We start from the raw sequence: 27,266 nt of genomic DNA, 5'->3' as shown, positions 1-27,266 counted from the left end.
ATTCACTGCACCAAACCAAGTGCTCCCTTTTGCAGGGCCTGAAGAAATCATTTGTCCTCCACTACATATAATGTCTGGTCCTTCAATCCAATCATTTCATTTCATGTATTTCAAGTGTTGTGTCTTTAACTTTGAAAACTGATTCAATTTAAACTTCAACGGACTGACATATTGGACTAATGCTGATTTCATGATTTTTTATCAAATATTAGTCAATATTTACAATATATTTTGTACAATGGTACTAAAATGCATCAAAGATCAAATGATCCTGTGTGATCCTGTTCACAATCATCTCACCCATCTTTTTGTTGTCAATAAGTACCACTGCCTTAATTTTTGGGGCAGTTTGTCTCAAAATTTGATCAGGTTCAGATCTTCCCCCTTACAACATATCTGCAAAGGTTTAAAAGAATCTGGGAATTACTTTTATCTGTTATCATACTACCGGGATCAAATGTCAAGTACTACAACTGTTTTTTTTATTTTTTTGCTTTCATTATGCTGTTTGAAAAAGATCCATAAAATACTTTTAGAGTTATTGTGTTCACAAGACTGAGTATCTTCTATAGCTGTCATTTCCTTCCTTTGCTACCACACAGTGCTGCTGCTTCATTTTTGAGACAATTTATCTGAAAATAAAACCAGGCATAGAACTTCATTTAAATAATGTTTTTGTTACACATTAATAAAACTCACCCAACACTTTTTTTTTACAAAATCAAATGTAGTCTGCTTTCACCCTTCGTTTTGCTGCCACTAAGCTGCTGTAGGATCACACATGCACATATCACAAAGCTTAAATTCCAGGTGGCCTGAGACAAGGCCTACCCTGGTACGAGAAGGCACACATCGACCTAGGCCCCAAAGGGGGGTTTGTGACCCCACACACACAGATAACAAGGGAGGCCAGCACTCCAACTTTTATTGCTCAAAGTTTTAACGACCTACAGACAGCAGAGTGGACCCCAAGGACAGGGGCCCCTCGACTTGGCACACAACCCCCTCCCCAGACATCCTGCCTTACATACCACTCACCGAACGGACGAACACCCCAAAGAAAGTTTCTTTTAAGTTTGGCTTTTGTATATCTGTATATGTATTTACTCTTGACTACTAGTCTTAATATACAGATATGTACAGGTTATGTTCGAATGTGTCTTAACTTTTGGAGATTCTTTTTCTTTGTTTGACAAACCTTCTCCCCCCCCTTTTTCTTTGCCACATTCCTCGGCAACCCTTACCTGATCTTTGTATTCTACCATGCCTATCTAAGGGTAAGATGTGCTTATGACATGAGAATATGTCATATAATGTCTGTATAAAGGGTAATATCTGTTGAGGTACAACCTAAACCACCTGTACCATATACTGGTGTGAGTAATAGAACATAACATAATAGCATAATATAAGTAATCATTAATTAATCATCACAGATGGTATTTGGTGTGAACCGCTAGGCTGGTACGGCATGTTTGGTATCAAACCGAAGGAAAATCACTCCAGTTTCCAAATCTGGTCAGTGGTTACCACAAAAGTGGACGTATGAAAAGTTACACCAGCCTAATGAAAATCACCATTACCAGAGAAGTCAGTCTGGTCATAGATCCCAAAAAGACTGATACCGACCCCCTTCCGAAGCCCGCCAAATGGATGGTCAGCCATTGGTCCAGGACTCGAATTCCTGGTCACTCCTAATCACGAACCTTATGCTATAAAACCTGGCACCTCAGAACAAAGCAGCGGAAAAAAAGGCGGAGAAAATCGGGAGAAAAAGAGAAGAAAACGGAGAAACAAGCAGCGTTCTTAAAGCCCGTCGGTGAAGACCCAAAGAACTGCAACTCAGCCCAAGCTTCACCAGAAGAAAGAACCGGAGGGACTCCACTCCAACAACCGCTGCAAACACCGCGCCTCCCTGAGAGCCATCACCCATCAGCTCATCAGCCACTGCAACCAACTGCAAAGACCTCCCTCTTTCCTGCATCCAAGTAAACCAACTTCCTTTCCTTTCTAACAACCTAAACTGTCCTATTCACCTGCTATATTCCTTTAGGTTTATATTCCTACAAACTGCTTGCTTTGCAGAACAGTTTTCCCTTTTTAGGTTAATCATTTTAAATCTGGTCACTGCATTTTCATGATTACATCGTTTGTGTCTTTTCCGTTATTTCATGTTTATTGTTTGTTAGGTGTAATGTCTGTCTTATGTTAGTTGTAGGAATAAATGCATGTCTTTTTACACAACTTCAGCCTCCGTCATTGAGTGCTCACAATAGTCCCTGCCTCTGTGCGATCTGGCTACTACGCTCTGAAACCTCAAACTCGTCTGAAATATCGCGAGACTCTCTCTCATTGGCCGTGAGGGGAGCTTCGCTACCGATCGTTTACATTACCTGGTGACGCAGCTCGCTGGACGAGCCTACTAACCCAGGTTATTAAGCGATACTGGTTATTAATGAATCCCATTTAAGTCTCACATTAACAGACTCACGGGGATTCGCCATTGAGTTTGGAGGAGCCGACCATTCGGCATAACAATTGGTTACTAATCAGCATCAAATAATAATTAATTAAAAGTTAATTAATTTCAAAACATATTGGTGGAGATATTAAAATTTACCTGAGCTAATAATTCCTACATAATTGGTGGAGAATGCGGGCACAAGGTTTAAACTTATTGTGAGCACACAATTTAAACTTTTTATGACTGAACGTACAGTTGAATAAGCGCTACAGTGAACTGGTTGCAAAAGGTTGAGGATCAGTTGCACTCAGGGCAATCTGAAGGCATATAAGCGGGAACATACGGGCTTAATATAGTTATTTTTATTTCTGTTATTAGTAGTTATATTATTTTGTTTTATTTTTGGTTATTTTATTTTAGTTTATTTCGTTAAAACTGCAGTAAACCTTAACCCTATGTCTGACGAGATTCTCAGATATAGCGCGTTGTTTCCAGGATCGATTCGGACGAGTTTCTCCGTTTCCATATATCCTGGCAGAGATCTCTCTATTAGCGAACAGGAATTCTTGTTACGAGGTTCTAACCTGAATTCTGTTGCGCTTGGACTCCCTGAGATAAGACCGATAGCTTAGCTACCTATCAGGATCTTACTCATATGTGTGTGCCTGCTTTAGACAAAGCAAGTTTAACACCACTTTGCGCTGCGAGCCAAGTGTGTGTGTAATTTGGAAATTGGGAGTCTCCAGTTCTTGAGACCCGCCGTGGTTTCAGCACCATTTGCGACGAGATATAGTGCACTCACTATTTAGATCCGTCGCCGTAACGCGAGCGCTGCCTCGCTCCAGTAATTGTTTTAAGGGGTTAAACTGCGCAAGGCGCAGAAGGCCGCAAGCGGCATGTGCATGCATTAAACGTGTGTGGCACTCATTGATCGTCGGCAACCGCCTAGCTATCTCTTTGGTTACGAGTGCAGTCTGCGAACGCCACTCTAACCACTTAGAGATCAGAGCCCTGAAGGCCTGCCTGACGCCGTTTTTTTTTTTTTTTGGTCACCAGTGACCCTACCCCTTAGGCTCACTTGCCTGGGACCCCCCACAAAGGGAGCAACGCCCCAGTGAGCCTCTAGTGGTCAGTCATAGAACTACCACTCCATTTCGAAATTGCGCCTCTAGTGGTCAGGCATAGAACTACCACTCAATTTCGAAATTGCGCCTCTAGTGGTCAGGCATAGAATTACCACTCAATTTTGAAATTGCGCTTCTAGTGGCAAGCCATAGCAGTGCCACTCCATTGAAATTGCACCTCTAGTGGTCAGCCATAGTAGGTTAACATCTGAGTTGGGTCTCTGGTGGTCATCTGCGGTAATACCAACACGCATAATCGGACACACAGGTTCTTGCCTGAAAGCCTTAATCAACTTTTTAATCAACTTGATTACAACACATTAACATCTAATTAGGTTATTGCTGCATAACTAATTGATGTTTTCAATTGAATAAGAAACACAACTCATTGGGTTAGATTTCTGTTTTACCTTTTTGATTTATTTTAGGTTTCATTTCACTTTATGCTTTTATTCACTCCCTCTCCCCCAACAAGGGTACTTGCATAGAAGTTCAACCATTATTAACAACGGTCAACATACACAATCACATCAGAGAGTCGTTTGGTTCTGATCAGTTGAGCTCTTCCTGTGCTAGGTGCTTACCATTCGCTCTCTGTTGGGTGAGCTTGTCTGTGGCTCTGCTGTTACTGCTTACGATCATACAGTTTGTCTCTCAGCAATTGGACGCCCAAAAGCGTGCCAGCCCGGCTACACCCACTGACTCATTAAGGGCAAGGCTGACAGGTACCTCAGGCGATCATTACAACTTTTGAGCAGGACCTCGTCTAGGGTGAGTTCTGAGAACGGCCCTAGCTTGGACTCACACTAGGGTGGGTGATACCTGAAGGCTATTTTGCCAGCCTTGGTCGAGTCAGGTCTCAGGTAGTGCAGCCGATAAGCTGAGCCCCACCTGGGTTGTCTCAGTTGTGCATACAGAACACCCCCTTCCAAGTTGACATTGCTGGGGATCGGGGGAGTGGGAGCCGGACTCGGGCCTGCTTGGCTGGGATTGAGCTTGTGGGACGTGCCCTGTTCAGGAGGGACACCTGACAGCGTTCAAACCTCTCCGCCTGCATCACTAGCTTAACACCGCAACAATTCGGATAGGGACAAGTAAAGCAGAACCTGCTAGTGGTCCCCCTTCTGGTCAAAGCGGAGTTGTTCAATAGTCCAATCCAGGGGTAATCTGATCTGCAACAGCAAGCTAAGTTTGAATGCAGTCCCATTGCTTTTGAAGCTCTTGCTTCCCACTTTCTATTCCCAACTTCTCCTGTCATCTTCTGACACTGTCAGTAGTCACAGACCGACAATTTCCTGGATAAGGTTTTACCTTTTACCCCTGACTAGGGCATCTCTCAAGCCCTAGAGTAACTCACACTGTTCTAACCTGCAACAACTTCTCCCAGGGAGCAATTTTTGTTTGTTTATTTTGTCGTGGGTAACTATTCCCGTGGTTCACTACACCCTTCCAGTTACCCAGTGACAGGCCCCAGTTCTACTTAATTTTATTTTGTTGGTTTTATTTGTTCACCCAGATTTAGGTGTCAGGTCACCCACCTAGACAGCCCCCAGTCTGAGTGTAACAGATTTCTGCGGCCACCCTGCAGTTGACCGAGTCACAATGATCCACATGGAAAGCCCCCTCAACCAGTGGAAAGATTTGGGTACCTGGCCTGATGTTGTGACTTCCGACTTCCTGCCCAGTCATGCCGATCTCATACGGTCCAAAGCAGCTGACCAAATTGAGGACGACATCGCTGAACTAATGGCCATGCCACCCACTCAGAAATGCGGGAGTAAAAGGCTAACCAAAGTACTCGGCTCCCTCACACACAAACTTCTAGCCAGGCTGAAGATAAATGAAAAGGAAACTTCCTGTCTCCAGCAAAGGGTGCAAGCACTCCAACAGCAGGAGAGAGACACCCAACAACTTCTGGCTGAGACACAGCGAGATGCGGCCCAAGCTCAACATCGCATTGAGAACTTCGAGCAAGAACTCCAACAAAGAAGGTCTCCGTCCCATGAGGAAGAGGATACAGAAGAAGGCAAGACTCCTCAAACAAGCAAAAAGCTTCAACAGGCCTTGGAAGAGCTCAGAGCTGAAGCTGACCAGCAAGAACAGCAAGCCAGAGCCACCAAAGAGAACCCCGAAGCCAGACTGGACCAGGCCGAAACACTGTTGGACAGAGCCCACACAGAGCTCAAGAACAAGGATGCTCGGATCCAGGCCCTGGAAAACCATCTGGCTGAGGCACAGAGAAGCCTGCACAAGCTGACTCACCAGCTAATCAGCTCCCAAGAACAGCTCACCGATACCAGAACGAAACATCGAGCTGACACAGAAGAGATTGACCGGATGAGACAAGAACTAATACAGGCATATTAGGTGAAGTCAGAATTTGGAGCCTCCTACAATTCAGTGATGGCACCGACTTCCTCTCCAACAGTGCTGTTTCCCCCAAGGCACTCAGACCGCGTTCAAGGGACCTCTCATCGGGACAAGGTACCTCCGTGCCCATCACCGGACCTTGAGGAACCAAGCGCCTGGAAGGTCTCTCTCAAAGAAGGCACCCCAGATGAAACAGGTCTACTGAAGCGATACCAACACCGGGTTACCACAAAGGAGCTTGATAAAGTAGCTCGGAATATCGACATGTTTACACCTAACCCCATGGGTGGCCACGACATTCATGCCTACCTCCAAGACATTGACTTTCACCTCCAAAGACTGGACAGTGTGACCAATGAGGACAGAGTCTACCTCATCAGGATCACATCCAGCCTGGAGGTCCGCAGCTTCCTGGATCGACAGCCCAGTCGAATCAAGGCCAAGTCCAAGCTGCTACACGAAGCACTGATTCAAGAGTTTGCTGATGCTGAGTCGGAACAAGGTATCAGTGTCGCCTTGGATGTCAAACAGAGCAGACAAGAGACTCCCCAAGCCTACTACAATCGCCTTCGTCGGGCATATTTTGGGTCCAAAAATGAGGCAGACATGGAAGAAGATGCAACCTTCAAGGCTCTCTTCCTTCGGAATCTCCACCCAACCTTAAATCACTACCTTGGGCTCATGGCTTGTCCCCACACCATGACAAGTCAACAACTACGAGACCTTGCAATCAAGGCATACCACAAACAAAGAGCAGCAGCCGAGAAAGCAACTAAAGCGATGGCAGTGCTAAATCTTGGCATTACAGACTCCAACCTGGCATTGGAAGGTGGCCACCCTCATCCGCAACCACCAATCCATGACCGAGGTTGGAGAGCAGCAAGCCACAGTGAGCGTTACCCTGGTCCGCCTCCACAGCAGTTGAAGACCCAGCCAGACCGGTGGGAGGCACAGCGCTCTCTTAACCAACGGAAACCAAGACCCACAGAGCCATGGAATAAGCGGGGAGATCGGCTAGGAAGCCAGTTCTCTAATCCTAGCTCTCCACTAAGTTCCCGACGGAATCAACCGCGGAACTGGAAAGACAGGAGAAAAAGTTATGAACCAGACTCGAAGCCTGGACAAACCACGGAGAAAGATGAGTGGGTTCTACTCCAGTTGCTGCGTGATTTCTTTGCTCAGCATCCCCTCAAGGGTCAAGAGGACTTTCGGAAGAAAGATCCAAAATGACTAGGACGGATGCACAAAACACGCACGACCCTACAATCCTCACCAGAACCCAAACCAGACAATGCCCACAGACTCCCTTGGATGTCAGCCCTAAGTAACACTCAACAGCCATCAGCCTTCCCTACCAGAGATATTGGAACAACTGAAGACGTCCCACCTCAACTAGAAAAAGCTGCCGACTCAGGCCTGGTAAGAGCACCTGATGTTGCCGTCACCAACACAGAGCTCGATCAAGAGGATGAGCCCCCACCAGCACCTGACAACGCTGTCCTAGTTGTGTGCCGTGACTCAGAAGAGCACCACCCCTACTGTGGTGATGCCTCACCAATTCCTGGCCAGGCCCTTGTGCCACAGCTCCTGGGAGATCTAGTGGAAAGGGGGGTAGCCAAGAAATTCTACCTCTCCATCACCCTGGAAGATGTTCTCACCCTGGAGGCCCTCATCGACACTGCAGCAGACATCAGCCTAATGTCAGCCAGTCTTTTCTGCCAAGTGCAGCACCTAGCCGCCCAGAAGAACAAAACCCTCCAGCCGAGGAAATGCTCTTTGGACGTGCAGGCGTATTCACCAGTGGGCACCAGGATGGATCACATGATACCCCTCAATTGGTCCATTGGTCCCATGAATGTAATGCACCCAGTATACATTTCCCAACTTGAGTCCATTCCTCTCCTCATTGGGAAAGATTTGCTGAACCGGTTCGAGCCGATGTTAGACTTCCAACGTCTGAAAATTTGGGCTCAAGTTATAGAACCACTGCCACTGTGGAAACCTGACGCAGCCACACAGGAATGTCAAACCCTGGCTGTATCCTCAAACCTCACTCCACACCATGGAGAGTACCCAGCTGGAGATCAGAATCGTGACACGAGAGACCCATGCCAGCACCATGACTCTTTCCTGTGTAGGCTGGACCCTACCTCAGGATCCTTCAGCCCCAAGATCAGGAAAGGCATATGGCTCCAAGGCATGGAAGTCACAGATGTGGTAATGACCATGGGGGTAGAAAAATATCCAGTGACAAAAGGGACTGTATGTGACATGGAGCTTGCTGGTGACCAACACCTGACAATTCATGCTATAACTGCCCAGCCTGACACAGTACAGTCACCCAGCTGCCACTACTATTCTCGGGAGGGACCAGCAGCACCCAGCATTTTGTACACGCCGACGCCAATGGAACCGTCGCAACACCACTACGTTGATGAGAATGTCTCTCAAGACGTGATCACCATTTATGTAGATGGATGCGCATTCAAACAAAAGGGGACCCTGAAAGCTAGAGCAAGCATTCTGGGGCTCAACGACGACCTCGTCCCACCACAACAGCTCAAGCTCTGTCCTCACACATCGCAGTATGCGAAGCTGGCAACAATCTTAATCGCCCGGGAGGTGGCCTCCGAACATGGAGTAGAGTACCTGCTGATCTGCAAAGACTCCAGCTATACACGTCTCAGCTTCATGTGCTATCTCCCTCACTGGACACAGAATGGCTTTAAGACATCAGGCTACAAGCCAGTCAAACACCAAGACCTCCTGCTGACGTGTGACACTCTGATTACAGCACAAAATACGCATATCTATTGGAGGAAGGTCCGTGGTCATTCCAGACTCCCAAGACCGGACAAGATGTACAATGACCACACGGATGCACTCACTAAAGCAGGAGTACTACACTGTGACTCATGGGAGTTTTGTCCCCTCCCACCCACCCACGCTGTCCAGATCGTCACCCGCAGTCACAGCCGAGCATCTGCCCCACCGCCAACGATTTCACTGTTGGAACTTTCCCCTCAGGTTTCCAACTCTGACATCGTCTCCCTCCAGCCCACTGATGCTGTGCACAGTACGGTCTGCGATCACCTCCGCGACCCCGCTGCGAACTCGATCTCCACAACTGACCAAGAATCCCTTCCTGACCTCCATCACCTGATGATGGTTTTATCCTCTCTTCATCTTGCCGAGGGCGTATCTCTTCATGTCCCTGATGCCCACACTTCACCACGGCTCGTGGTCCCTCAGGCACAAAGGGGGGTCATGCTACTGTACGCCCACGACGCACCCTGTGCAGGCCACCGCAATGCCAAAACAACCTATGAGGCACTTAGTCAAGTAGCCTACTGGCCTAACATGCGACAGGATGTGACGGAATATGTGAAAGGATGTCTGGTCTGCTGCCAATTCCAACCAAAAGAAGGACAACTTTTCCAGTTCAAATCTCCCCAAAACCCCCAAGAGAGAAGAACAAAGAGGAAGGGAAGGAGAGAAGGTCACAGATAGGGTAGACCAATGTGGTGGGCTTGACTACTGATATCTGGGTGATCTTGATGTTTTTGTTTATCTGTTTGTTTGTTTTGATAACTTCTCATTTTCTTTGGTTGTTGTTTTTGGTAAGGACCTGGGGTGGCTCACGCGTGCCCGGGAAATTACTGAAGAGGATCCGGTTTTGCATTTTCTTGTCACGTTTGTTTCTTTACAATTGTCCTCTGGCCAAGAATTGTTGCCACTATATCTTTTTCCTGTCCCCTTTGCACAAGGGTGCACCACACTCCAAATCAGTCTTGACTCACCCCCTCACTCCTAATCCGGTCCTTATTTTCTATCCCCTTACCACTAGGATGACGCTGCCCTGCTACTAGCGTTACTCAGCCAGGAGGGGTGAGGCCCCAGTCCAAGAGGGCATCCCCTGGGCCTCCGTCAGGCATTGTCTTCCGGGAACAGCCCAGTCTCTTGATTACTAACTGTTGTACCCACATACAGCGAGTATTCGTCTGACGATGTCGACCGAGCCCATTACCTCCATGAGAGACGCCAAACGAGTGGGACAGGTGTCCGATGGACCCAGGATGCCATGCATCATGCTGCCGTGGACACTACCCACATGCTGGAGCAGTTACCCAACGACCGTGAACCAAGCTGAGTCCAATCGACTGCCCGAGAGGTTCCTGGACGCCTTGCTGGGAGCTGCGGCACCCTGTTCGACAGAGGGTTAACCACTCCTTGCTGTCCCAGAAGCCAGGGGCCAGCCCTTGCGCCTCCTCCCTGTCCATCCAGTTACTGTACCACCCAGAGTGCCAAAAACGGGACCTTTCATGTGCCTCGTTGCATGTGGATGATCCTGTTTCAACTTCCGTCGCCTGAATGATGGCAATGCCATCATCAGCCGAAAGGGGGGATATGTAGGATCACACATGCACATATCACAAAGCTTAAATTCCAGGTGGCCTGAGACAAGGCCTACCCTGGTACGAGAAGGCACACATCGACCTAGGCCCCAAAGGGGGGTTTGTGACCCCACACACACAGATAACAAGGGAGGCCAGCACTCCAACTTTTATTGCTCAAAGTTTTAACGACCTACAGACAGCAGAGTGGACCCCAAGGACAGGGGCCCCTCGACTTGGCACACAACCCCCTCCCCAGACATCCTGCCTTACATACCACTCACCGAACGGACGAACACCCCAAAGAAAGTTTCTTTTAAGTTTGGCTTTTGTATATCTGTATATGTATTTACTCTTGACTACTAGTCTTAATATACAGATATGTACAGGTTATGTTCGAATGTGTCTTAACTTTTGGAGATTCTTTTTCTTTGTTTGACAAACCTTCTCCCCCCCCTTTTTCTTTGCCACATTCCTCGGCAACCCTTACCTGATCTTTGTATTCTACCATGCCTATCTAAGGGTAAGATGTGCTTATGACATGAGAATATGTCATATAATGTCTGTATAAAGGGTAATATCTGTTGAGGTACAACCTAAACCACCTGTACCATATACTGGTGTGAGTAATAGAACATAACATAATAGCATAATATAAGTAATCATTAATTAATCATCACAGATGGTATTTGGTGTGAACCGCTAGGCTGGTACGGCATGTTTGGTATCAAACCGAAGGAAAATCACTCCAGTTTCCAAATCTGGTCAGTGGTTACCACAAAAGTGGACGTATCAAAAGTTACACCAGCCTAATGAAAATCACCATTACCAGAGAAGTCAGTCTGGTCATAAATCCCAAAAAGACTGATACCGACCCCCTTCCGAAGCCCGCCAAATGGATGGTCAGCCATTGGTCCAGGACTCAAATTCCTGGTCACTCCTAATCACGAACCTTATGCTATAAAACCTGGCACCTCAGAACAAAGAGCGGAGAGAAAGGCGGAGAAAAAGAGAAGAACACGGAGAAACAAGCAGCGTTCTTAAAGCCCGTCGGTGAAGACCCAAAGAACTGCAACTCAGCCCAAGCTTCACCAGAAGAAAGAACCGGAGGGACTCCACTCCAACAACCGCTGCAAACACCGCGCCTCCCTGAGAGCCATCACCCATCAGCTCATCAGCCACTGCAACCAACTGCAAAGACCTCCCTCTTTCCTGCATCCAAGTAAACCAACTTCCTTTCCTTTCTAACAACCTAAACTGTCCTATTCACCTGCTATATTCCTTTAGGTTTATATTCCTACAAACTGCTTGCTTTGCAGAACAGTTTTCCCTTTTTAGGTTAATCATTTTAAATCTGGTCACTGCATTTTCATGATTACATCGTTTGTGTCTTTTCCGTTATTTCATGTTTATTGTTTGTTAGGTGTAATGTCTGTCTTATGTTAGTTGTAGGAATAAATGCATGTCTTTTTACACAACTTCAGCCTCCGTCATTGAGTGCTCACAATAGTCCCTGCCTCTGTGCGATCTGGCTACTATGCTCTGAAACCTCAAACTCGTCTGAAATATCGCGAGACTCTCTCTCATTGGCCGTGAGGGGAGCTTCGCTACCGATCGTTTACATTACCTGGTGACCCAGCTCGCTGGACGAGCCTACTAACCTAGGTTATTAAGCGATACGGGTTATTAATGAATCCCATTTAAGTCTCACATTAACAGACTCATGGGGATTCGCCATTGAGTTTGGAGGAGCCGACCATTCGGCATAACAATTGGTTACTAATCAGCATCAAATAATAATTAATTAAAAGTTAATTAATTTCAAAACATATTGGTGGAGATATTAAAATTTACCTGAGCTAATAATTCCTACACTGCATTGCTTAAATTTTGGGGTGATCTGTGTCAAAATTTAATCAGTGCCAGTTGGCACCCATACAAAGTTTGAACAACACCCAGCAAATTGTTTTTTAGTTATCATCTTAAGGGGATCAAATGTCAAAACTCCATTTTTTCTTAACAAATGAACCCTAATGAGGGGCCCAAGGTAAAATCTTGTCAGATGTTAGAGGTATCCCCTAGATGTAGCATATTAAATAAACTCCTCATCCGTGATAAATATAATTGAATTTGACCAGCATATATTTTAAGTCTGAGACAGACAGTGACCAATGCTGGAATCATCAGGTCATTTTATTAGCATGGCATCTAATCTAGTGCTAGGTTAAAATGTGTATTTGAATGTGTAATTATACAGCTCTGGAAAAAATTAAGAAATCATTCTATAATTTTAAATCCTGATTTATTCCTGGGTTTACTGCTGGAGACTAAACTACAAGGCAGTCTGCTTCCAGGCAGTTTTTAAGTTTCTAAGACAGCAATAAACAAGAATAAGGTGAAGCAGGAGGTAATAACCAAAAAGTAGACAGTAAAAAGGTAGAAGCAACTTTCTAACACCAGAGATGACCATCAATTTATCCGACAGTACCTCATAAATCGGAGGATGACCTCAAGTGACCTTAAAAATAATGGGAAAAACATTACGTGTAGGTGTGAAGTGCACTGCTAGGGTTAGGATCATATCAGGCTCCTAGAAGCAGGACTGAAGACCCATAAAGCAAGGAAGAAGCTCTTCATTAATGAGAAGCAGGGAAAAACCAGGCTGGAGTTTGCAAAAAAATATGTATATTTTACACAGGCATGTACCCATAAATTGAGAAATAAGTGAAACAGAAAATTTTGCTGTGGTCTCAATTTTTTCTAGGACTGTGTATGTATATATATATGTATATATATATAATAATAATAATCCATCCATCCATCCATTATCCTCCGCTTATCCGGGGTCGGGTCGCGGGGGCAGCAGCCTCAGCAGGGAAGCCCAGACTTCCCTCTCCCCGGCCACTTCTTCTAGCTCCTCTGGGGGGACCCCGAGGCGTTCCCAGGCCAGCCGGGAGACATAGTCTCTCCAGCGTGTCCTGGGTCTTCCCCGGGGTCTCCTCCCAGTGGGACATGCCCGGAATACCACCCCAGGGAGGCGTCCCAGAGGCATCCTGATCAGATGCCCGAGCCACTTCATCTGGCTCCTCTCGATGCGGAGGAGCAGTGGCTCTACTCTGAGTCCCTCCCGAATGACTGAACTCCTCACCCTATCTCTAAGGGAGAGCCCAGACGTTATATTTTCATAAATAAAACCACATATTTGTTGATAGTGATGCATTTGCGATATATATATATATATTTAAGCATCATTCATACTTATGTGAAAAGACAATTATAAATCCAGGCTATGAAAAGGTTTGAGTGTCAGGAAAGGTACAAAAACAGCCTAATGAAGGTTTATAGGGACCTAACCTGTGCTAAAACACAGGAACATGGACAGATTGAGGCAACGGCACAACCTCTCAGTATGATCAATTTATCTACTTTGTGTTTTCCTCACAGTTGTCAAAGTAATTGTCAGCAAAGTCCAGCATCTGCTTCATGGCCTTGAGGAGCAGGATGTCACAGGTATTATTCAGCTCACTCTCATCATGGTAATTCTTCACGGGAATCACATTTGATGGTCGGATGCCCAGACACCCGCTAGCTCTGGAGATCTGCAGAGAGACACATACATTCATGTATATTTTCCAGCTGCTGTATCACAAGACTTGTGTCAAACAGGGTTGTAATAAGTCACAACTGAAATGGTATAAATCTGCCTTTAGCAGATGCTGCTGAATGTGAATGTACAGTAGAACCTCGGAACTTGAATAACTCTGATATCAAACGGGTATTTTTTTTCAATGCAATGTCTTGAATCTCAACCTTTCCTACTAGAACTTCTATAGGTCGAGAAGCGTTCAACTGTACAAATTCGGACCTCAAAAGGGTCTATGGTGTTTAATTAGTCTCAAAACACACGCACATAAAAACCATGCTTGCATATGCACTCGCCAGCAGAAATATCATCCTCACTATATGCTTGACTCTACACAATACTCACTTGCTCACTCAGTATTAAATTATTACTCTCAAAATATGAGGCATGCGTGTATGCGCTCGTGAGCAGAAAACCCATCCTGTCTACGCGCTCGCTGCACCCTCTTGTGGAAGCCCTTTAGGGCCAAAACGTCTTAAACTTTTCGCATAGAGACGGAATTATCTCACGGCTACAGACGTTATATTTTTACCTCTAGAGACAGACATATAACTTCACATACAGATGGCATTTTGCAACATGTCTTGATGTCAACAAACTGATCTTTCAAAATAAAAGCACCATTAACTTCAAACCACACCATAACACCATAACAAAATCAAATTCTTCACCCTTTGGTTATTATTCTGTATGGCTTCTCTTACGTGCAATGAAATAGACCAGGGTGACAAAATAAATATCACTGTATATACAATATTGTCATGGAAATAAATCAATTCTTATGTTTAATCAATTAGCCTATGATTACGGTTTAAAAGAAAATTGCGAAGAGCCATTTTCCTTTGAGTCCCAATAATTTATACATCATAAATAAAACCACATATTTGTTGATAGTGATGCATTTGCGATTGTTTTTCCTACAGATTATCTGCAGTATATGAAGTTCCTAAGATGTCAGGGTGAGAAAATATATTTTTTCCTCTCAATAGTTTTGCATTCCCTCACAATACTTTTCCTAATAATAATAACTGTACTCTGTCCATTTAAAGTACAAAAGATAGAATTAATGGATTAATAAGTATAAACCAAAATAATACAGACATGTCCAGTTACGTGTACTTTACTGTTTACAGTAACTGGCGGTGATTGGACACAGTGCAATTATTATTATTATTATTATTATTATTATTATTAGTATTTTATTATTATTATTATTATTATTATTATTATTATTATTATTATTATTATGTGCGGCATGGTGGTGCAGTGGTTAGCACTGTTGCCTCACACCTCTGGGACCCGGGTTCGAGTCTCCGCCTGGGGCACATGTGTGTGGAGTTTGCATGTTCTCCCCATGTCATCGTGGGGTTTCCTCCGGGTACTCCGGTTTCCCCCCCCACAGTCCAAAGACATGCTGAGGCTAATTGGAGTTACTAAATAGGCCATAGGAGTGCGTGTGTGAGTGAATGGTGTGTGAGTGTGCCCTGTGATGGACTGGCCCCCCATCCTGGGTTGTTCCCTGCCTCGTGCCCATTGCTTCCAGGATAGGCTCCGGACCCCCCACGACCCAGCAGGATAAGCGGTTTGGAAAATGGATGGATGGATGTGTGGTTTTTCATGTCTGTATGACTTTATCAGTTGTTGAATGATTGTATCATTAGTTCGCTGGGTTGATAGGTTTCGATAGGTAAACATGGAGGCTCTGCAACGAATTAAACTCATTTACATCATTTATTATGGGGAAATTTGACTTGGAACTCAACCAAATCCTAAGTCGACCAGCCTTCTGGAATGAAGTAAGTTTGTGTTCCAAGGTACCACTGTACAACTAAAGTTCTAAAGCTCCTGAGGGCAATTAAATGTCAAAGAATTTTACTACTTGGCAATAGAGTTTTTTAGTGTGATAGTATTCATAACCGGCTTCTACTGGATCAGTATCAGAATGTAATCACTGATAAGACTTCTACCCACTTATGCAAGTCGCTCTGGCTAAGGGCATCTGGCAAATGCAGTAAATGTAAATCTAAATTTTGGATACAAATTTGTCATCCATCCATCCATAACCCCCAATCCCAGGAAACAGAGGACCTGAGGAAGGAGGCCAGCATCCAGGTTTATGGAGGCGTGAGGCCACAGTGCTGCCCACAGGGTCATTTTGCTGCCTGAAAATATGTTTTAGAAAATAAAATTAAGATAAAGGTTTGTGAGCCATTGGAATATAATAAACCAAAGGTTCAGACCCCCCAGGGCTGTGGGCTCGATCCCTGTCGCTGGTTGCATGTGTGACATTTGCTTGTTCACTCTGTTTCCTCAAACATTCACCCAGATGAACTGCTATCTCTCACTTGTTCACTGTGTGTGTGTCTGCTACAAGCTTTTAGTACTGATTCCAGTGTTAGACCCTGAAACTCACCATATCCTTTATGTAGCAGCTGTGATACACCTTCTTCAACTCCTTTTCCACATGTGGGCACGCTTTGTCCACATGGGTCAGTAGCACCATTAGAGGGACCTCTAAAAACATCAACAGAAACGTCTCACTAGTGACATATTATATGTTCTATTCAATAAGCCATCATCAGGTAACAGTTTCTTAAGCAAACTCATAGCAATCAGCACACTGATGTCTGTCTTACTCAGAAGCACCTGCCAGCATCACTCTGCCTTTCCTCAATCCACATGTATTCAGCTCAGCTCATGTTCATACCCTAATCTTCAGTCCCAACCCTTTAAAAGTGGACCCTATGTGACAGAAAGCCCTCCAGCTTCTCACAGATGGAGCGGCTCTGTGTGGAGGAGCATCCAGGAGCTCCTTCAGTTACAGCATGAATACCGTTTCTGCCAAAGCCCCGGAAAACATTGTTTGCCATTTTCCATTCCAGAAAGCTGCTCTTGTTCTTACTTTGTCAGGTTCCTGTGTGATTATTCTGTGTTATTCATGTACCCCTGCCCAACAACACACACTCAATAACAGATGCCACATTCCTCCCCACTCACTAACCTTGAAAACTAGTTTTCTTTCGGATTTCATCAACTTTCTTCTTCATATCTGTCGTCATAATTCCTAATGTTGAGCTGTCTATCACATACACCACACAGTGGATCCTGTCCTTAAGTTGTAACTCTGTCTGACCAGCACCAGGTTGCCATGGTGATGCAGGGTTGAACTAAACAGAAAAAACATTGTTAATGACACATACAGACATGCACTCACTTTGAGATCATGAGAAACTCAAGTAAAATGTTGTGTATCTCATATGACATCTGTGTAATACCTTATTTATGTGAGAACAAATCAATGGATAAGATTTAATTTTGTCAGAAGAGAATGTAGGGAGAAGACAACCAGTATCTGTAAACATGTGACTGTTATAAGCCATTAATGGGATCAGACATGCATGCATTCATATGGCAGTTGTTACTGAGGCCTGCTTAGATACACAGCTCTTACCCAGTACCTTTTTTTATGCAGCCCTTCAGGATGCTCACAATATCTTCAATGTTCACCCCTTCATTTGCTTTTTTGAGATTTAGTTTCCTGTATTCATATAGCAGTTGTTTTTGAGACATGGTCAGATACACAGCACTTACCCGGTAATCGTCCGGTATGTAGCCATTCAGGATCCTCTCAATATCTTCAGTTTTCACCCCTCCCTCCTTAGTTGCCTCCAATCCCATGGTGTCACACAGGAGGAATCCCAGAGGCTGTCCTTCTCGACCTGCCTTCACCTCGTAAGTGCGATACTGGAAGAAGACACATGATGTCATTCATCTTCTTGGTGCTAATACACTTCAGCAGGCATCTCAAGCTCAAATAACATGGGGGCACTGATGTGGAGGTCTTCAGCTCAGGCAGCCCACTCAGATTTGCTTAAGAAAAACACCAAATGCAGATAATCTACTAAAGAGGCAGCATTAAGATGGTCATGTGTTGTTCTGTGGGCCAGATTTAATGCTGATTAAAAATCCTGTTAGACATGTTATTGGAAGGATGGATGTGAGAAATGTCATTTATGTCTATGCAGGGTCACAGAAGTCCGGAGCATATCCCACAAAGCAGGGAATAACCCAGGATGGGGAGTGACACACACCATTCCCACACACATTCCCACCTATGGACAATTTAAAAACTCCACTTCACTCTACAATGTGTTTGGGTGACGGGGGAGGGAAGCCAGAGAACCCAGAGGAATGATGGGTAATGGCAATAAGCACATGAGGGTAGGACAGTGACTTGGTGGGTGATGGGGAGGGAAGCCAGAGAACCCAGAGGAATGATGGGTAATGGCAATAAGCACATGAGGGTAGGACAGTGACTTGGTGGGTGATGGGGAGGGAAGCCAGAGAACCCAGAGGAATGATGGGTAATGGCAATAAGCACATGAGGGTAGGACAGTGACTTGGTGGGTGATGGGGAGGGAAGCCAGAGAACCCAGAGGAATGATGGGTAATGGCAATAAGCACATGAGGGTAGGACAGTGACTTGGTGGGTGATGGGGAGGGAAGCCAGAGAACCCAGAGGAATGATGGGTAATGGCAATAAGCACATGAGGGTAGGACAGTGACTTGGTGGGTGATGGGGAGGGAAGCCAGAGAACCCAGAGGAATGATGGGTAATGGCAATAAGCACATGAGGGTAGGACAGTGACTTGGTGGGTGATGGGGAGGGAAGCCAGAGAACCCAGAGGAATGATGGGTAATGGCAATAAGCACATGAGGGTAGGACAGTGACTTGGTGGGTGATGGGGAGGGAAGCCAGAGAACCCAGAGGAATGATGGGTAATGGCAATAAGCACATGAGGGTAGGACAGTGACTTGTGGGTGATGGGGAGGGAAGCCAGAGAACCCAGAGGAATGATGGGTAATGGCAATAAGCACATGAGGGCAGGACAGTGACTTGGTGGGTGATGGGGAGGGAAGCCAGAGAACCCAGAGGAATGATGGGTAATGGCAATAAGCGCATGAGGGTAGGACAGTGACTTGGTGGGTGATGGGGAGGGAAGCCAGAGAACCCAGAGGAATGATGGGTAATGGCAATAAGCACATGAGGGTAGGACAGTGACTTGGTGGGTGATGGGGAGGGAAGCCAGAGAACCCAGAGGAATGATGGGTAATGGCAATAAGCACATGAGGGTAGGACAGTGACTTGGTGGGTGATGGGGAGGGAAGCCAGAGAACCCAGAGGAATGATGGGTAATGGCAATAAGCACATGAGGGTAGGACAGTGACTTGGTGGGTGATGGGGAGGGAAGCCAGAGAACCCAGAGGAATGATGGGTAATGGCAATAAGCACATGAGGGTAGGACAGTGACTTGGTGGGTGATGGGGAGGGAAGCCAGAGAACCCAGAGGAATGATGGGTAATGGCAATAAGCACATGAGGTTAGGACAGTGACTTGGTGGGTGATGGGGAGGGAAGCCAGAGAACCCAGAGGAATGATGGGTAATGGCAATAAGCACATGAGGGTAGGACAGTGACTTGGTGGGTGATGGGGAGGGAAGCCAGAGAACCCAGAGGAATGATGGGTAATGGCAATAAGCACATGAGGGTAGGACAGTGACTTGGTGGGTGATGGGGAGGGAAGCCAGAGAACCCAGAGGAATGATGGGTAATGGCAATAAGCACATGAGGGTAGGACAGTGACTTGGTGGGTGATGGGGAGGGAAGCCAGAGAACCCAGAGGAATGATGGGTAATGGCAATAAGCACATGAGGGTAGGACAGTGACTTGGTGGGTGATGGGGGAGGGAAGCCAGAGAACCCAGAGGAATGATGGGTAATGGCAATAAGCACATGAGGGTAGGACAGTGACTTGGTGGGTGATGGGGAGGGAAGCCAGAGAACCCAGAGGAATGATGGGTAATGGCAATAAGCACATGAGGGTAGGACAGTGACTTGGTGGGTGGTTTGGGGGTTTGAATCCTGCCTCCTGCTCTCTCTGCATAGGGATTACATGTTCTCACTGTGTAATGTTTCATAGTGTGGAAGAAATTTAGCAACTGAAATAAACTAAAATTCCCACTGCCTTTCCAAACTGATTAGTGTGAGGAGCAGTGACAGACATTCCAGACTGATGGGCCATTGAGAGTATGCAAAGGTGTGGTGACTCCAAAGTAACTTCAGAGTTGTAACACTTTAGTAATCAAACCTCATACAATTCTTTGAATGTCTCATTCACCTTTGTGTAGCCAGCCCCTATGTCTATAAGCTTCAGAGCTCAAAAGTCTTGGCTAGAAATGTTTATAATGTGATGTTTTACAATTTGTCAGCACCACTGAAAATAGGTTTTTGAAAAGTGTATGTTTAAAGTAGATTTTAACAAAAAAAAATAGAATAATCACATTCTAAATGATCTCAGATTATTGGTGCTGAGTTTGTGCTGAATAAAAGCATTTGTAGCACTTTGGGATAAATGTTGTTTACATAAGTGAAATATTTTACAGTTTTTCTGAATTGCTGAATTATTATAAATCATTTTGGGAACAAAACTGCCAATTGCCAAAAGTCATTTATTGAATCAGTCACTTGTTTGGCAAAACTTTAAACGATGTTCACCTAGTTAGAGACAATTTGCAGATCTCAGTCACCCTTTTTGCAAAACTCAAAACACATTCTCATTCATTAAAACACATTTTGCGCTATGGTGAACTTTGATGCAAAATAGAAAACACAGCTATAATATGCCTCTCATTTGTTTACATTTTGGCTTTGTCCTTTACAGTAACTTTTCTGGAGTACTTTGTACGGCAAACGTTATATATTAGTGTCAGTTATAACTGTACAGTATACAAATATTTTTGGTAATCGACCATACTTTTTTTTTTACTATACTGTAGTTGTCACGCCCGGCTCATATCCTCGTGTGTGCCACGTCCCCTGATTATTGAGGGGGGGTTAGGCTTCGTGCTAAACTTTGTCACACTAAGAAATGGGAACAAACTGGAACACAGGCAGGAAGTAAAGTGGGGCTGCAGCCCTTCTCATAATGCAAGTAAAATTAGGAAAGCAGAAGGTGCATTATCAGGGTCATGGTGACATTATGCTTATGCTTGACCGGCTTGGCTGCGGGGCCTAACAATGGAGGGGGTCTCTGAGGGTCGATGACGCTGCAACTCTGCAACATAACAGGATAGGATAAAAGGGAAAGGGGGTGGGTACTAACGCACAGCATGGTCAAAACAATAGTTGTATGTCACGCAACTGGAAAGGTACCAACAAGGACAGCAGACGCCCTAAACGGGTTATAAAAACCAGACACAGACCATAGAGAGAGCTTCCTTTGGTATGTACTGTTCGTGCATCTGAGTGTGGCTCCCGGATCGCGATCTGTGCTTGGATTAAAGAGAGCTGACTTACAACCATCCTTCGCCTCCAGAGTGCATCTTTTCCTCATCAACGGACTCGGTGGAGTCTAACTCCAACATCATCCACGTGTGCTGCCCCGATCTAGCCCAGCTGTGTCTGATTATTTTCGCCCAGTCCTGTCTATTTCAGTCCATGTCTTGCCTTAGTTTCTTGTCCGTCATTGATGTTAGTTGGCGTCTGATGTTTCCTGCCTCTAGTTTCTCCAATAAATCCCCGTTTCCCCGTATTCCGCTTGCCTGCCTGCTTCTTGCCCGCTCGCCTGCCCGAACGATCACCCTCTTTCTACGGCGATCGTGACAATAATTTCTAATTTCTAATTTACATGCTAACAAGAGTTTTGACTGGTAGCGTTTTCATTTTTTTGTGAGTTTAGCTTGAATTTTAGGGTTTGTGCTTAGTGGTTTAATTAAAGGAGAGGAGATTTTAGGAAATGTGTTTTAGCAATTCAGAAAAACTGTAAAATGTCAAGACATGTCAGACTACTTTGAAAGAGGGTGAGAGGCCTCAGACACCATAGGGTTACAGTAAATACTTATTATGCTATGTTTCTTTTATGTTCCTCTATCTATCTAATTCCCAATCTATCTATCCAGTGCTACTTCATCATTCAATCCTCTATGTGCAATGTAGTGATGTAAAGTGCTGTCAGCAAAACAGCATGATACTACTGTTCCACCACCCTGCTTGACCATTGGTTCAGTGTTCTTAGGTTAAGAAAGCAACCTCACCTTGATCCCCTGCAAACATATCTCTTTTCATTGTGACCAAGCAGAGAAGTTAATGACACATTCACACGTCATTGTGACTGCCCCCCATCCCCACCCCGTGAATATGCAGCCATCAGCAGCCTTTCAGACTGTTAGCCAGACAGAACACACTAAGGAATGTGTCATTTTCCACTCTGTCCACCTTTATTCTCCACAATCAATCTTATTACTTTGTTTAGGCATGTAATTAGTCTGTTACACATATCTTGGGTCACTCTCCTCTCCCATAATAACTCTATTGCTTGGACACGCTGCTGCTTTGTACCTGGCTTGGCCTCCTTGCGGATCAAGTCAAGTAGTCAAGTCAAGTAGGTTTTATTGTCATTTCAGCCATACACACAGTATATAGAGAAATGAGTTACCGTTCCTCCAGGACAATGATGCAACACAGAGTAGGACAAAGACCGAGCAACATCATAAGCGCCGAATTAATGGTGGTATCAGTCTGGATACAGTATTTGAGTTACTGTATGGTAGCAGCGAGGGTTATTTGTGCAAAAATGCTGTGCAAAAATGCCGTGGTATAGAAGAATAAGGAGTTGAGTGGCAATAAATAACAATAAATAGAATATACAGATGTACATGTAATGATCCTTACTGGGGAGCACCCTAAGCTCCCAACCCAGGAGAGGCCTGCACCATGCCTGGGCCAGAAGAAGTTGCTACTGCACTAGAAGGAGCAGCCTTTGTCGCTCCACTAGCCCCCAGCCCAGGAGATGCCTTCATCACTCTGTTAGCGCCTGGCCCAAGGCTTCCAGCCCCGAGAGGGCTGCCCACCTTGCACCCGCAGTGGCCACCACAGATGAGCTTTCTGCTGCTCCCGGCTCCAAGGGCGCCACTTTGCCCACGCTCCCAACATGCCAGGTCATCTGCCTTGCCCATTTCTGGAAGGCCTGGTTCTACCCCGCTCACTGCATGATGTCCTGTTGGATATAGCTTCACTCTCAGCTGCCAGGCCAGTGAGAGCTGTTCTGTTCTACCCGTATCTGGACTTCCTGGTTCCGTTCTGCCTGTTTCTAGGCCTCCAGGTTCCCTCCATCCTGTCCTGCTCATCTTCAGCTGTCCCAGTCGTCATGCCCTTCAAGCTCCTCAATGCCCTCCTGTCCCTCCATCTCTCACCCTGCAGGTTCCTTATCCTCCTGTTCCTATCCTGTCTCCTAAGTGCCCCCCGGTCTGGTTCCACTGTCTCTGCAGCACCATCTGACCCTGGCCCTGCTGTCTTCTTGGTGCCACCTAGCCACTCTGACCCCTCAGTGCCACCTGGTCCCACAAGTTCTCCAACCCCAGGAGGCTCTGCGTCCTTTAGTCTGCCCCCCACATCACAGGGTCTGGATGATCCCCTGCCAAGCCCTGTTCCCTTCTGCTCTGCCCTGCTTTTGCCCTGTTGCCCCTTCCCAACTGTGCTCTTCCCTAATCTGTGTCCCTTGTGGTCCTTTTTTCTGCTCTGTGTTCCTAATGGTGTCTGGTCCTGTGTCCCTGGTCTTGTCCTTGTATCTGGGGACTTTGTATGTCTATCCTGGTGTTAGGCTCCACGGTCAAAGCCCTAGGGTGGTGTGTTCCTGTCCAGTCCTGTTTTGTCCATGGGTTCTGTCCCTCTGTAGTAAAATCTGTCCTGTCCAGGTGTGACCTGTTTTATTTGCCCCCATCTCTTTCCTGGGTCTCCTTGGTCATTTTCAGTCCATTCCTGGCCTGGTCCCTGCCTGGTCTGTGCCCCTGTCAGTGTTTGTCCTGTCCCATCCCGATTCTGGGGAGGGGTGGGGTACTGCCCTTCCCTGCCCATGATGTCTGCCTGATCCTCCAGTTTCCTCCCTGCCACTGCTCTAACAAACCACAACTGGTGCACGTTTTTCACCTCTTGTTCTTGCCCTCAGGTTAGCAATTCCCAACTGCCTCTTGTCTGGGCCCTCATTAACTCAGTATTTAAGTGCTTCCCAGTCTTGTGGTCCCCAGTTCCATCATTAACGTTGTTTGCCTGTTGTCCATATCCACACCTCCCTGTTTCTTCCCCTGTGATCCTGTTTGCCAGTTCCATTTCTATTAGTCAACCACCTTTTCTTTGCCCCTCCCCACCTGCTCCCCAAGTCTTTTGCCCTGGTGTACAACACAAGGAATTGAACTTAGCAAAGAAAAGAAAGAATGACTGGAATATTTATGGAGAGTAGACCATTTATATATAGCTTGTCCCATTGTATAAATTAGAACATTGCACCTCCTTTTCATTGAAGCTGTCTGTGATCATCTCTTGTGTATCACTCTGCTTCCCTTTTGCAAGAAGAAATAATTTCCCATCACTTCAGAACTATGTCTCTGGGTAAAATTTTTGTGACAATGGGCTCAAACTAAATTTCATACAAGGGATTCAGTACTGTCCTAAATGAGGGCAACAAAGAGCAACGAGTAACAAACTGCAAATAAACATAGCAGATGTGGAACAAACACTGAACCAGAATGGTGGACAGCTGTATAAGCTAGTCTTTCATGTGAAATGAAGACTCGCATAATCACATTACCTTCATGGTCAGGCTTTCTCCTATAAATCCTACATCAGCTTGGCTTGTTATGTTGCCACGGAAGATAGAGTTGATGGAGTTGAAGAAGCTTGATTTTCCAGCTGTAATCTGACCAATGAGAAGAATCCGAGCCTGAGGCACTGAATCAATAAGGGGCTTGTAATCCTGTATGTATTTCACAAGGTCCTTTCTTGTGCTATAGGAATGGAAATGGGAATTAGTCAAAATTTATAAGAAACACAAATAGTCCTATATCTAATATACAACAGTTAGTTTCGACCAAGAAATCTGATTTGACAAAATGTTTTTTATGAGTGCTGTTAGAGTATAACCACACTTGGACATTTCACATCAGATGTATCATTCCGCTTTACAGGTGTATCTAAAAACCATTAAGCAATAACATATGAGAAGGAATGTGGTTGTACTCCAATATATCATCGCTGTGATTCGGTCATGCAGCCGAGTGCTGAAGATAATCACAGCCGTCATATAATGTAGTACTAACACACAACTTTGAGTATGATATTGCTTTTATACAAAATTCCAAGTGGCATTTGTAGGTTAACACCAATAAGCCATAACGAATAATACTTGCTTGATTATTTATTTAAACCATGGAGTGTTTATCCTGGATCATTTGAAACAATATGACATGCTGCATGGAAATATAAAATGCATTCAGGCCGGCTTTGTTGTGACTCAAGACAATTCCTGAAAATAAGCCTACTGGATCCTCATGGAACGCAACTCTGGTGCTGGAATCATCTTCAGAGATGTTTGTATTAGAATATAGGTCCAAACTTTTTATGGCATGTGGAATCATAAACCTGAATGCTTTTTCGATGCATCAGCTTATGTCCATGAAGTATGCCGTACTGTTTCAAGTGATCGGTTTCAAAACAGAAAATATTACTCAGAAAAACAGGATGATTATCTAATTATTTCAGAAAAACTGAAAATTTTACTTATAAAAACAGGGTTCTTATGTCCTTATTTTGGAAAAACAGATCTTTTTTTCCAAGAATAATGTAATATGCTTCCAGAACTAAAACTTTAAATCTCATTAAGATTTTTTTGCACATTTACAAATCTCATTACACACACAAATGTACTCTCCACACGCATTTGCAAATAATTTTGCTACAATAATAGCCATACTCATGGGCCCACTGGTGAAATCACTACCAGCCATGGGATTACAACTAGTGAACGTTTTATCATGGGTGCAGAGACCTAACCTGCAGTGCCACACACCACCATATGCAGGCTGTATGTGTGTCTGGGTGTGTTTGATAGCAGAAGGTTTACAGTATATTACTCATGAATATTTAAAAAAATACAGGTATATAATAATAATAATAATAATAATAATAATAATACATTTTATTTATAAGCGCCTTCCTGGACACTCAAGGACACTGTACAGTGAATGCAAAAAAACAATATAAATCATAAAACCATAAAATACAAAAAAATACAAGAATATAAAATATAGGTTAAATTAGACAAAGCAGAGAGAGAAAGCCAGCTTGAACAGATGGGTTTTAAGTTTCGATTTGAAGAGTGGAAGTGAGTCAGTGTATCTGTGCTCTGATGTAATGAGTTCCAGAGCCGAGGAGCTGAGCGACTGAAAGCTCTGCTCCCCATGGTGGCAAGACGGGCGAGGGGGACAGTGAAATGGATGGAGGATGAGGATCTGAGGGTGCGAGGGGGAGTGGCAATTTGTAGGAGGTCAGACAGATATGGAAGGGCAAGGTTGTGGATGGCCTTAAATGTTAACAGCAAGATGTTAAAGTTAATACGGAACTCAACTGGCAGCCAGTGAAGCTGCTGCAGAACGGGAGTGATGAGGTGGATGGAGGAGGTTCGGGTGATAAAACGGGCAGCTGAACCAATTGAAGCTTATGAAGGGATTTCTTAGAGAGACCAAAGAGGAGAGAGTTGCAGTAATCTAAGTGAGTAGTAACAAGACTGTTAACAAGAATAGCAGTGGTATGTGGAGTAAGGGAAGGACGTAGGTGATTAATATTACATAGGTGGAAATATGAAGGAAATATGAGTGATGTTATTGATATGAGACTGGAAGGATAAGGTACTGTCGAGGATGACATCCAATTTATTTAATTTGAGAAAGTTTAAAGAGAACCAGGACTTAATTTCTGCTAAACAATCAATGAGGGAGGAAGGTAAAATGGAAGAGTTGGGTTTGCTACTGAAGTAGAGCTGGGTGTCATCTGCATAACAGTGGAAATTGATATTGTACTTGTGAAAGATTTTTCCTAGGGGAAGGAGGTAGATAATGAAGAGGAGGGGCCTCAGGACAGAGCCCTGGGGCACACCTGAAGTGACAGTGGAGGGCTGAGATGTGGAAGATTTGAGCTGAATGAACTGAGTGCGGCCAGAGAGATAAGATTTGATCCAGTGTAATGGAGTGTTTCTGATACCAATGGAAGATAATCTATTTACAAGGGTGTTGTGACAAATAGTATCAAAGGCTGCACTCAGGTCAAGAAGAATGAGAATAGTTAGTAAACCAGAGTCAGCAGCCATAAGTAGGTCGTTAGTGATTTTTATAAGTGCAATTTCTGTGCTATGAAGAGGGCAAAAACCAGACTGGAACTGTTCAT

General features: G+C 45.0%; 1 protein-coding gene across 1 annotated transcript in view; it reads right to left on the bottom strand.

Annotated features, from left to right (window-relative positions):
* Nucleotides 1–27,266, bottom strand: part of LOC125722273 (uncharacterized) — a 45,950-nt gene that overhangs the window by 4,205 nt on the left and 14,479 nt on the right. The window contains exons 3-7 of the mRNA XM_048998473.1: nucleotides 24,637–24,832; nucleotides 17,587–17,739; nucleotides 16,997–17,162; nucleotides 16,409–16,509; nucleotides 13,795–13,951 (exon numbers count right to left, since the gene is read on the bottom strand). Of these exons, the coding sequence (XP_048854430.1) occupies nucleotides 13,795–13,951; nucleotides 16,409–16,509; nucleotides 16,997–17,162; nucleotides 17,587–17,739; nucleotides 24,637–24,832 (773 nt within the window). The remainder of the gene's footprint in view (nucleotides 1–13,794; nucleotides 13,952–16,408; nucleotides 16,510–16,996; nucleotides 17,163–17,586; nucleotides 17,740–24,636; nucleotides 24,833–27,266) is intronic.

Source organism: Brienomyrus brachyistius, unplaced genomic scaffold (assembly GCF_023856365.1).
Source record: "Brienomyrus brachyistius isolate T26 unplaced genomic scaffold, BBRACH_0.4 scaffold37, whole genome shotgun sequence".
NCBI lineage: Eukaryota > Metazoa > Chordata > Actinopteri > Osteoglossiformes > Mormyridae > Brienomyrus > Brienomyrus brachyistius.
This window is presented reverse-complemented; position numbering and strand designations above follow the sequence as displayed.